We start from the raw sequence: 12,737 nt of genomic DNA, 5'->3' as shown, positions 1-12,737 counted from the left end.
AGACCCTATCTCAAACAAACAAACAAACAAACAAAAAAAGAAGTGTGCACATATTCCCTCATTTTGTCCCCTTTGCCACCATTAAAGCAAATGCTCTATTTTGTGTGGCCCCTGCTGTTTCTGGAATTTACAATAACAAAGCCTGGTAAGTAGAGCAGGCCCCTCCCTGCCTCTCTGGCACAGCAAGGCCATCCCTCACAAGCCCCGGGTGCTGACCAGGAATGAGGCTCCAGCCTCCCAACACTCTTCACCTTCTCTGCCTTGGTTGGTTTTTAAGTATCAGTCCCAAGCTATCAAACTGAAACATGTATTTTAATTTATTTTCAATGTTTGAGCAGCGCCTCTCCATCACCGTCTCCTACGACCTCACCGTGCAAGACTTTATTCGTCCTCCTCTTTCCAGGACCTGGCACCCAGCTTGCTAGAGAAAGACACCGAGCCCCTGTATGCTGAACAAATGACTGCCCTGGGCTTGCTGGCTGCCTCACAGTAAGACACCCATTTCCTCATCGTTTAGAGAATGAGGACACCATCCCTCGGAACAAGGGAAGGGAGTTGGAGGGCCAGTGAGCGAAGGACTGGAGGTGGCAGCTGAGAGCATTCCTGCCACCTGGCCAGAGCAACCGGCTGATTCTGGTTTGCCTGAGACTTTCCAAGTATGAGCACTGAAAGTCCCTGTCCCGAAGACACCCTCAGTCCCAGGCAAACAAGGATCGTTGGCCACCCTCCTTCTGGCCCATGTTTTTCTATGAGTTACCGGGCAAGATTATCTCAACATTTAAAGAATGTCTTAGCAGCTGGGTTCCCTCAAACACAGAACCTAGAGCAACAGTTTCCATGTCAGTTTTATTGGGAGTGGTACAATCCCAGGGAAAGAAGGAGAGAGGATGGAGTCAGACAGGAGGTTGGAGAGTACGTTTCAGAGGGTGCACGTGGGCCAGAGCTTCAGGACAAACACGGCTGGTTTATTTCCAAACTACTGTGTTCGGAAACAATCTGTTAGCTCTGTCTAGTCACTGTCACCCTCGGCCAAAGTCTGACCTACACATCCAGGTGATGTTACCCGGCCCTCAAGCAGCCCCGGGGAGCCAGGCCCGTGGCTGCCAGTTCAGTCAGCGTGGGGGGAAGGAGCCCCCATGTCGGTCAGCACCAAAGCAGCTCTTTGGTCTGTGGCGTGGAAGGGGCAGAGGCTGGGAACTGCTTCTCTTCATGGCTTTCACCAACCTATTTGTCAGGACTTTTTTTTTTTTTTTGGAGACGGAGTTTCACTCTTGTTGCCGAGGCCAGAGTGCAATGGCGTGATATCGACTCACCGCAACCTCTGGGGCCTGCACCAGGCGGTCAGGTTGGGAGGCAAGGCCAGGGACCAGTGGCCCGGGGGCAGGGTAGGAGAGGGGAGGTGGATACGGGCAGGACCAAGGGGGCCTGGGGGGCCTGTCAACTAGATCCAGTGCAAAGAGGTCGAAAAGGTTTGGAATCATTGTTACAAAGTCTGGAGAAATGAGCAGCCTGGGAAAAGCTAGCAGGATTTCAGGGCTTCGCTGAGGCCCCAGCTGAGGGTGGAGACCCTCAGCTTCTGCAGAAGTTAGAATCACTTGGGGAGCTTTAAAAAAAACCCAGTGCTCAGGCTGAACCCCAAACCAACTGAGTCAGATCTGAAGCAGGGCTTAGGCGTCAGTATTTTTGTATTTATTTATTTAGAGACAGGGTCTCACTCTGTTGCCCAGGCTGAAGTGCAGTGGCACAATCATGGTTCACTGCAGCCTCGAGTTCCCAGGCTCAGATAATCCTCCCACCTCAGCTTCCTAAGTAGCTGGGACTACAGGCAGCTGCCACCACGGCCAGCTAATTACTGTATTTTTGTAGAGATGAAGCGTTGCCATGTTGTCCAGGCTGGTATGGAACCCCTGGGCTCAAGCAATCTGCCCACCTCAGCCTCCCAAAGTGCTGGGATTACAGGCATGAGCCACTGCGCCCAGCTGGCATCAGTATTTTTTATTTGTTTGTTTGTTTTTGTTTTTGAGATGGAGTCTCGCTCTGTTGCCCAGGCTGGAGTGCAGTGGCACAGTCTGGGCTCACTGCAACCTCCACCTCCCGGGTTCAAATGATTCTCCTGCCTCAGCCTCACAAGCAGCTGGGACTACAGGCGCCCGCCACCAAGCCCTGCTGATTTTTGTATTTTTAGTAGAGACGGGGTTTCACCATATTGGCCAGGCTGGTCTCGAAATCCTGACCTTGTGATCTGCCCACCTGGGCCTCCCAAAGTGCTGGGATTACAGGTGTGAGCCATCGCGCCTGGCTGGCATCAGTATTTTTAAAGCTCCCTAAGGGATTCTAATGTACAGTAAATTTGATAACCCACAATGTAGGGCATTGGCAAGAGAGATCTAGAAGATGAACCCATGGAATCCATGCCACATCAGCTCCTTCCTGGGGCTCAGTTTCAGCTCCAACACTTTCCTGGGGTTCAGTTTCAGCTCCAGCTCTTTCCTGGGGTTCAGCTGCATTTTTGCCCTTTGGTCTGTGAATGATCCCTGTATTCTCGTAATGTTTACCCTTTTTGGCTGAAACTAATACTTGCAACCAATGGTCTTCAATGCTGTAGTTGCCACATCTTTATAAAGTGACTATCGGTGCCTCTAGCTGTCCCTGACATAGCTGCCAATGATGAGAACTACAGCAAAGTTCTAATATGTTCTCATTCCTACTGCAGCCTGAGGGGAGGGTATTTGGTTTTGCATTTCCGCTTGCAGAAGCTGAGGACAGTCTCCACTGGAAGAATGCGGGTTCTGGAGCTCCCAGCTTGTCACCACAAGGCAGGAGCATGCTCGATCTTTCCAGATGGAATAGGAAGTAATCTCTGTCGGCCTGAATCCTAAACGGGGGGCTCTGTTCACCGAAGAGCATCGGTTTATACATCAGAAACACTGCCCCGGTCATGCCAGATAGATAAGCCAGGGAAACTGGTCATTATCTTCACTTAGGAACAAAACTCTGTTTTTAAATCCTGACAAGACTTGAAGGCTGAACGTCAACAGTAAACAACCAAGATTACTTTGCTGGATGTACTCCACCATGAACAAACACAGCGCAGAGGGTACTTTCCTAGCCAAGCAGGTGTATTAAAAAGAATGGGAAGCCAGAGCCCCAGTTATTCAGGAGGCTGAGGTGGGAGAATCAGAATCACTCGAGCCCAGAAGTTCGAGGCTGTAGTGCACCACGACTGCACTATGAGGAGCCACTGCACTCCAACCTGGGCAACGTAGTGAGACCCCGTTTCTAAAAAACAAGACAACCACTACCCAAAAAAACTAAAAAAGAATGGAAAGAGTGTAGCCATGCCCCCCTTACAGCACGTTTCCAAGTTCTGTTCGGTTCCTTCATTCCCCAGGAGGCAGAGAAGTCAGGACGACGCCCACCCGCCACGTGCCCCTGCATCCCATAGCAGCTGGAAAAGCGGGCGGTGTTGCTCATGACGAGCCTGCCTCACGCCTTCAGAGCTCTGCTCCCACAGGCAGGCGATCAGCCCTTCGCTCAAGCTGCTTCCTGCGTAGCAAAACAAGCGCTGCTCCAGCGAGACCCGTCATCTGCCATGACTTTCCAAGTCACGACAATGCCAGGGGAGGCCAGTCCCAGGCATGTGATGATTCTGTGCAGTTGTGGGTCCCAGGGTCACAAATAAATCCTCTGCTATGGCCTTGAACATGCAGAACAATGGGGCTATGTCCTGATTTCCTAAGTATGGCCTAAACCTCACAACTCCAGTAAACATGGGGTAAGGAAGAAAGGGGGGTGTAGCGGGAACGCTGGTGCAGAAACGTTCGGAGTAGGCATAGCAGTGCCCTGCAGCCCACAGCTGAGCAAGCCGCAGGGGAACGGGGCCTGGAGAGCTGCCTGGCCCCTGAGCGGTGGGGCAGCATCCTCTCCCTGTGCGGCTGTAAGGTGCCAGCTTCCTAAACCGTCACCCCGGGGCGTTTTCCTTTTAGGGTAGTCTTGCCAGGGTATTTTCACGTTGAAATGCATGCTATTTCTTATAAATTACACTTCTTTCATTGCTTGTTTAGATGACATTTAGGGTAATTTAATTTTTTTAAGTTATGGAAGCACGTATGACGTTTTCAAGGAATTTCATTTCGGGATAGGAAAAGAGGGACTACAACATAGTTGCTGTTACAAAAAGAGCAGGAGGGAGTTCTCCTTTGAGAAGCACAGCCCTGAGGCCGTGGGCAGGCCTTACAGGGAGCTGTCCATTGAGCAGGGGAGGAGGTGATGAGGACTGAGCCAAGAAGAGCAAGAGAACCAGCCAGCTGGAAGGAAGGTGGGAAGACCAAGACCCCAGAGCGCAAGAGCTCAGGGGTTTGCCCCGAGGCTCATAGAAGGGAATGCCATTGAGGCTGAAGAAATTGGGGAAATGAACGCCCCGTCCCTTTCTGCACTGTTCAGTTAGCTTTCAGCCGCCTTCTGCCCGCTACCTGACCGTGATACCCCAGCGCGCACACACTACCCCAACAGACGGCTCATCTATCTGAGTCTCCAACCCTGCCTCACCCAGCCTGGCTTAACCTGGAGTGGCTCCTTGCGTCCTGATCCACCTTTAGGTTGACCAACCATCCTGATTTTTCTGGGACGGGGGGGTTTCCTGGAACACTAGACTTTCAAGCCAGGATGCGCTGAGCACCATATCTCTGACCCAACAGCTCCTGAGCTAGGCCAGAGCCTGTTTCCTCTGCCTTCATTGCATACTCTCCCTCACCCCAAAACACACACACACACACACACACACACACACACCCTCTCCAATTTGCACCTGAGAAACTCAGGCAACTCAGGTGACACAGTGAAGGTTTCAGACACCTCTGCCGGGGAGACGGAGCCACGCTGATCCAGACACAGCTGCGCTATCAGTCTGCTATCTCCGTTTTAGAGCCAGAAGGGATCCAAGATCATCCTATAAGATGTGCAGACCCGATTTCCAATAAGCACAGCGTCCGATCCAAGCCAGGACCTGCCCAGTCCTCCTGACTCTTGTTCATCAAGCATTCAGCTGCTATGCTTAGAAAATATTGGCAGAGAGGAGCCAAAATCCACAGCCCTGTATCAACACATGAGCCGTTCTTTTCAAGGAAAGCCTGTTAGGGTGTGGCTTGTGTCCCCAAAAAGATGCTAAAGTCCTAACACCCAGTGCCTGTGAACGTCGCCTTATTTGGTGATGAGGCCTTGGCAGACAAGCAAGCTAAAATGAGGTCATTAAGGCAGGCCCTAAATCCAGTGTGACTGATGTCCTTATAAAAAGGGGAGATTTGGACACAAACACACATAGAAGGAAGACGATGTGAAGACACAGGGAGATGACAGACATCTACAAGCCAAGCCTGAAGCTACCAGAAGCCGGAGAAAAGGCATGGGACAGAATGTCCCTCAGGAGGAGCCAACTCTGCCAACACCTGGATTTCGGACTTCTGGCCTCAGAACCAGGAGACAATACATCCCTGTTGCTTGAGCCCTGCAGGCTGTGGTATTTTCTTACCACAGCACTAGAAGGCGGCCCCAGCACCCCAGCTTCCACATCTGGGGAACGAGGTCCACTTCAAGCTTCAGGTGTCCCACCAGACTTGAGGCCTGTTCTCCTCTGGCAAAGGATAGTCTTTCAGTTGCCAGAACTGAGTCATCCTTGCAGCCGGGTGATGACCAGGAAGAACAGATGGGATGCTTATACCTGCTCTGCTATCCAGGAAATTAGTATCTTTATTTCTTCCTCTCAATTCAGAGCGAGATGTGGCTTAAATAAACATACTCTGAGGCCAGGCGAGGTTCCCAGCACTTTGGGAGGCTGAGACAAGCAGACCACGAGGTCAGGAGATCGAAACTATCCTGGCTAACACAGTAAAACCTCGTCTCTACTAAAAATACAAAAAATTAGCCAGGCGTGGTGGCACGCACCTGTAGTCCCAGCTACTCGGGAGGCTGAAGCAGGAGAATCATTTGAACCTGGGAGGTGGAGGTTGCAGTGAGCTGAGATCGCGCCACTGCACTCCAGCCTGGGTGACTGAGCAAAACTCTGTCTCAAAAAACAAACAAACAAACAAACAAAAACCACTCTGGAGGCCGAAGCAGGCGGATCCCGAGGTCAGCAGTTCGAGACCAGCCTGGCCAACATGGTGAAACCCCTTCTCTACTAAAAATACAAAAATTAGCCAGGTGTGGTGGTCCACGCATGTAGTCCCAGCTACTCAAGAGGCTGAGGCACAAGAATTGCTTGAACCCGGGAGGTGTAGGTTGTAGTGAGCCGAGGTCACGTCACTGCACTCTAGCCTGGGCAACAGAGCAAGACTCTGCCTCAAAAATAAACAAACAACAAAAAGAAACCCACACTCTGCTGTATGGGCAATAGCTCCGCTTACCCCAAGGTACGCAAAGAAATAATTAAGCCTAGGTAACCACCAGGAAGAGCTCTGGTAAGTGCATACAATCCAGACTTGGGTTTGAATTCTGGTTCTAAAATGCAACCTCGAACAAGTTACTTGGTCTTGCTAGACTTCATTTTCCTCTGAGGGTTGTTGGGAAGATTATGTAAGATGATGCATGTAAGCACTTGGTCCAGTACTCAGTACACAGTAAGGACTCAGTAACAGAATAACAACTTCAATATCTGACAAAATATAATTCAAGAGATGTCCATTATAGACATAAATATGCCCAATACTATATGTGACATTCAGAATATGTTAGCCTCTGGCTGTGTGATTAAAAGAATATCTAGGCCGGGTGCGGTGGCTCACACTTGTAATCCCTGCAATTTGGGAGGCCAAAGTGGGTGGATCACTTGAGGTCAGGAGTTCAAGACCAGCCTGGGCATCATGATGAAGCCCCATCTCTACTAAAAAAAAACAAAAATTAGCCAGGCATAGTGGCGCATGCCTGTAATCTCAGCTACTTGGGAGGCTGAGCCAGGAGAATCGATTGAACCCGGGAGGTGGAGGTTGCAATGAGCTGAGATCAGGCCACTGCACTCCAGTCTTAGGTAACAGAGCAAGACTCCGTCTCAAAAAAAAAAAAAAAAAGATAAAATCCCAGTCTCATCAGGGACACTCACTGTCTCCTCCCACCAAAAAAAGAAACAAAAGACAGAGAGTTGTCAGTCAATAGTTACACCGAGGTGTACCCAGTAACTTGAAAACAAGGAGAAAAGATGAGGCCCTCTGATATGCTTACATCAAAATCAGTACAGATGCATCAGGAAATAACGTTGGCCTTAAATAAAAAACATGGCTCCCAGACCTTTAAACCTGAATGTAACCTGATCAAAGGTGTCAAAGCAGAAAGGAAGGTTGGCCAGCCTGGAGGCGTGGAAACGGAGCATGAGCCAAGGTGAGCTGACAGCAGTCACTGAGCTTTGTGTGGGGAGAGGGAGACGTGGCACCTGGCTGCCAATACTGCCACCCATTGGAAAATCCATCAGAGGAGGAGATGGGTGCCCCAGGGTGTCTCCACCTGCTGCTCTAAGATAATTCTTTTGGTTTTTGGGGGTTTTTTTGTTTGTTTTTTGAGATGGAGTCTTGCTCTTGTCGCCCAGGCTGGAGTGCAATGGCACGATCTCAGCTCACTGCAACCTCTGCCTCTCTGGTTCAAGCAATTCTCCTGCCTCAGCCTCCTGAGTAACTGGGATTACAGGCGCTCGCCATCACACCCAGCTAATTTTTGTATTTTTTAGTAGAGACGGGTTTCGCCATGTTGGCCAGGCTGGTCTCGAACTCCTGACCTCAAGTGATCTGCCCCCATCAGCCTCCCAAAGTGCTAGGATTAAGGCATGAGCCACCGCGCCTGGCCTGCTCTAAGATATTTCACTCACCCCTCATGATTCTCCATCCTGGCAAGAGACCCAGCCCAGGTCAGTTACATTAGAATCCTCAAGGGTGGGACCTGGGCATCTGTGTTTTTAAAAGCTCCCTCACATCCTTGAGCTCAGAAGTTCAAAACCAGCCTGGGCAACATAGTGAGACCTTGTCTCTACGAAAAAATTCAAATGAACAAAAAAATTAGTTGGGTATGGTGGCACATGCCTGTAGTACCAGCTACCTGGGCGGCTGCGGGCGAGGAGTCGAGGAGGTCAAGGCTGCAGTGAGCCATGACCACACCACTGCACTCCAGCCTTGGTGACAGGGGTGAGACTCTCGCTCTCAAAAAAAAGAAACAGCTCTTTCGGATGATTCTGATGCGCAGCCAGCACTGCGGATCCTGATCTTACCAGTTCCCCCAGGGTTCAAGCGATTCTCGTGCCTCAGCCTCCCAAGTAACTGGGATCACAGGCGTGCACCACCACGCCCGGCTAAGTTTTCTATTTTTTGTAGAGATGGGCTTTCACTACGTTGCTCAGGCTGGTCTCCAACTCCTGGGCTCAAGTGATCCGCCTGCCTTGGCCTCCCAAAGTGCTGGGATTACAGGCACGAGCCACCGCGCCCAGCTGCCTTTGTCCATTCTACTGTTTTTTAGTATCTGGCTACTTTCCAGTTTAGGAGTATTACAACTTGTGCTGTTATTAACACTTTAGTACATGTCTTCTGACGGCCCCATGTATGCATTTCTGCAGGGCATATAACCGACAGCAAATGCTGGGCCTGAGGAAATGTGTATGTTCAACTTTAGTAGCTGCTTCCCACGTGGTTTTCCATGATTATAGCAATTTACCCTCCTATCTGCAGTACGTGAACATTCCATGTCCTTGTTACCATTTTGGTGGGGTGTAGATACGGAGATTCAAGGAGTTTTCTGTAGACTTCAAGTTATTCTTTTTCTTTTAGAGACAGCCAAAGAAAGCCAGCCAGTTTCCCCCATGAATGTGAATGAGAAGCAATAGCCCAAATGATTATCAGCAGCCAATTGCTATCAAGTTAAAAAGAAAAGAACGTGATTACATCATTAAGCTCCTGGATCAGCAACCCAATTCATTTCCTTATTGTTTGGACTAGTTCGCTGTGGTTTTTCTGTTATGTGTATCTGAAAACATCTTTAGTGCTCTCTTCAAAAAGTGTTTGAGTCTTACGAAAATCCGTGTGAAGAGGGTTTCTTTATCCTGATGTGGAAATGGATTGTCCAGTGAAATGCAATTAACTCCCCCCCAGGCCAGGGAGTTAGCAAAGGGTAGAACTGGGGCTAGAACCAGGATTTCAGATCCCTGGCCTACTGTTTTACCACCTTCCCTCTCCTGACAGGCAGTACAACTGTCATCTCTCATTTTGTGAAAATGGCCATGAGTCTTTTCATCACATAGCTGCAGCTCTTCACTGATGCCAAATTATGTAGCAAATATGCAAACAGCCATGCTGGTGAACAGAGGGGCCAATCATGTTTTATAAACGGAGCTTTAGCAGCTGTGTTCTTTGCTTCACCCTGTTATGAGAAAACTGCCAACCACATGAGGTGAGTCCCTGGTCCTCCAGGGAAAAGAGCTGATGCGTTTTACTCATAAATCACCAATAAGGAAATGAAGACAGTGAGAAGAGAAGGAGCCAAAATCATAGTAGCAATTTCACCTTCCAGCTAGACAGATGTGGAGCTGTAACTAGCAGCTTCCCAACTTAGAAACCCGAGTATTTCACCTAGTTTTGTACAGCGACAATCCATTGATATAAAAATTCAATGGAGCTACTGAAGATAGTTCAGTGATCTAAAACATCTTCTCACTATAAAACAGACTTTGTGATTCAGCCTAACTGCCCTGTCTGTACAAAATACTGTAAAGTACTCTGCAGTCAACTTGTGCTCATGGCGGGTGGCGGGGCAGAATCCATCACTGATCACTGCTGTGAATCTGTCTTCAAGCTCCAACTCAACTAAGGAAGTGGCTCCTGGAGCAAAGACTCAAATGCTTGCTGTAGCACAGGCAGCCAAATTGCTGATGTCACTTGTCCCGTGTAAAATCCCCTAGTGGCTTCACACTGCAGTCCCAGTGAAATCCACATTCCTTAGTCTGACCTTCAAGGTTCTTCAGGGCCTGGCCCTGTCTTTCTCTCTGATTACAGTGCTCCAGGCTCGCTTGTCTTCTATCTGTGCTTTGAACATTTCATGTTTTTATGGCCTCAGGGACTTTGCAATACTCCTTCCTCTTCTGGGACTTTCCTCCCTGCCTCCTTGTCTGGTTAGCTCCTCATTTTTCAGTTCTCAGACAAATGTCACCTTCAAGATGAGCCTCACCTGACTACCTTCTGTGTGGCAGCACCCTGTCACTCTCTCATGTCACTTGGTTTATTATCTGTAAGCCCCAGGACAGCAGAGACCCTGTCTTGCTCACCACTGTATTCACAACGCCTAGAACAACAGCAGGAACATAAAAGATGCTCAGTAACTACCAGGTGAATACATTGGTCAATGAATAAAGATGGAGATTAACCACTGGGGTGTGTTCTCTTCTCGGCTGTTTGCACTGCGATCATTCCACTTTCACTAGCTGTGTTGCCAAAGAAATATTCCCAGGAAAAGAAAATACAGACAAAAAAAAAAAAGGCCAGGCATGGTGGCTCACGCCTATAATCTCAGTACTTTGGGAGGCCAAGGTGGAAGCATCACTTGAGCCCAGGAGTTTGAGACCAGCCTGGGCAATACAGGGAGATTCCATCTCTACAAAAAATACAAAAATTAGGTGATGGGGCACAGGCCTGTGGTCCCAGCTACTCAGGAGGCTGAGGTAGAAGGATTGCTTGGTTGAGCCAGGGACGTGGAGGATGCATTGAGCCAAGATTGCACCACTGCACTCCAGCCTGGGCGACAGGGCAAGAACCTGTCTCAATAAATAAATAAATAGGAAAAAAAAAAAACAGAGTAGGGGGCGGGGGACGGGGGACTAGTAGAAAAGGAGATTGGAAACAATCTTATTTAACAAGAATGATATGAAACTGTGGGTTCTTTTCCCATACCCTCAGGTCTTCCATGAGGCTGCATTAAGACAGATTTCCAGGCTCGCCCAAAAGCCACATCACATGATTTTTTACATTTGTTTAAAATGGGCTTTTTCACTCAGTAACCATGACCCCGGTCCCGCTGCGTTGCTGATTAGCCCGTGGGAAGGCATTAGGTTTTTTAACAGATGTGAAGATAAGTGTGACACACCTTTTTCTGAGCATGTACCTATGATTAGCACAGGATGGGTCTTAGAAAAATGACGACCACCCGTTCCCCATAGCAATGCGATACCCTCGCCGCCCTTAGCACAAAGTGAGTAAATCATGACGAAACCTCAGCTTTCTGAGACCTTCTGGTTCAGACTTCCCATTTAACACATGAGGAAGATTGAGGTGTGGGGTGAGGGAGCTTCCTACCGACTCGCGATAGGATGCTGTCCCGACACCGCCAAGCCTTTGGGTAAATCGGCCATTGGCGGTGAACAGACTTTCCTTCCCCTCCGAACTGCAGAGCGCAGAGAGGAAGGGGGCGGGTGCCGGCGCCGGGGTCTGCAGTCCCCACCACTCTCCCCTAGGCCGCTGAAGAGGCAGACAGAGATGAACGCAAACAAGTTCCACACAGCCGCTCCCAGGCGCCGTGTCCCCGCGTGGCGCCCCGCGGCGTCTTCCCCGCCGCGCCCGGCCGCCCCCAGCCTTTGGCGGCGCCCCAGCCTCCGAGGTGTCCTGCAAAGCCTGGGGCGCTCGGAGCTGCGGCCAAGACCCTCCTCCCGACGCCGGAGCGCGCGCGGTCGCCTCCCCAGACTCCGCTGCGTGAGGCCCGAGCGGGGGCGGCGAGGCGAGCGCGGGAGAAGAACGACGCGGGGCGCGGGGAGGAGCCACAACCCGCAGCTCCTTTCCGGGGAGGCGGGAGCCTCGGCTAGGGTTTCAGCTGAACGGAAATCGGCTCTTCGGCGGGGGGCGCCGGGCTGCCCGGAATCCAGGAACCTGCGCGCCGCTGCCAGTACCCCTGCTCCCCGTCCCCTTCCTGGTCCCTCCCAGATCCCCGCCCCGACCCCGTCCCCATCCGTAGGCTCCGCGCCCGGCGGGCGGAGGCGGCCGTCGGCGGGACCAGGCCAAGGCCGGGGCGCCGCCGGGGTCCGGGAGGGGACTGCGGCCCGGAAGCCTCCGGCCGCCCCGCCGCTGCCCGCGCTGCGCCCACCTGTAGTAGCGCTCATCCTTGAAGGGCGTGAGGTCCTCCTTGAGCTCGCGGTACGCCTCCCGCAGCCGCCGGCACAGGTGCTTGAGCTCGCTGCAGAGCGGGGGCTCAAAGGCAGGGTACTCGGCGTCCATGCCGCGCAGTCTCCCGGGCCCCGGCCCCGCCGCTCCGCCCTTTGTGTCGCCGCTTGCGCCCCCTCTCTCCTCCCAGCACTGGGGATCGGGCTGCCGGCGCGCTGGGCGGGACCGAGGAGGAGGAGCAGGTGCGGGGGAGGTGGGGAGGGGGCGCGCAGGAAGCGGACCCGGTGCGCTCAGGGCTCCGCCGCGAGCACGCGAGGAGCCGGACACGGCGCGGGTGGGGGCTGGGGGGCCCGGCCCCCCGCCCCGCGAAGGGGCCTGAGTGGGGGAGGGAGCCGCGCCCATCCGCCGCCGCGCCCATCCGCCGCCGCCCCGGGAGAGGCAGAAGGCGGGGGAGGAAGTGCAACACAAGGTCGTCTGCCGCCCAGGACAAAAATCTCAGTGCCGCCCTCGCCAGTGGCAGCGCTGGGAAGGGAAGACACTGGAGGTGGGAGCACGAAGGAAAATGGTGCTTGAGGGCGGACCGAGGGCCCTTTCCTGCTGAGGTCAAAGGCTGAAGCCGGCTACCGC

At 51.9% G+C, this 12,737-nt stretch overlaps 1 protein-coding gene across 1 annotated transcript in view; it reads right to left on the bottom strand.

The window, feature by feature from the left end:
- Nucleotides 1-12,319, bottom strand: part of TMEM181 (transmembrane protein 181) — a 96,924-nt gene extending 84,605 nt beyond the window's left edge. The window contains exon 1 of the mRNA XM_054491538.1: nt 12,094-12,319. Coding sequence (XP_054347513.1) covers nt 12,094-12,224 — 131 coding nt within the window. The 5' untranslated portion in view covers nt 12,225-12,319. The remainder of the gene's footprint in view (nt 1-12,093) is intronic.
- Nucleotides 12,320-12,737: the final 418 nt, after the last annotated feature.

Source organism: Pongo pygmaeus, chromosome 5, assembly GCF_028885625.2.
Source record: "Pongo pygmaeus isolate AG05252 chromosome 5, NHGRI_mPonPyg2-v2.0_pri, whole genome shotgun sequence".
Taxonomy (NCBI): Eukaryota; Metazoa; Chordata; class Mammalia; order Primates; family Hominidae; genus Pongo; species Pongo pygmaeus.
This window is presented reverse-complemented; position numbering and strand designations above follow the sequence as displayed.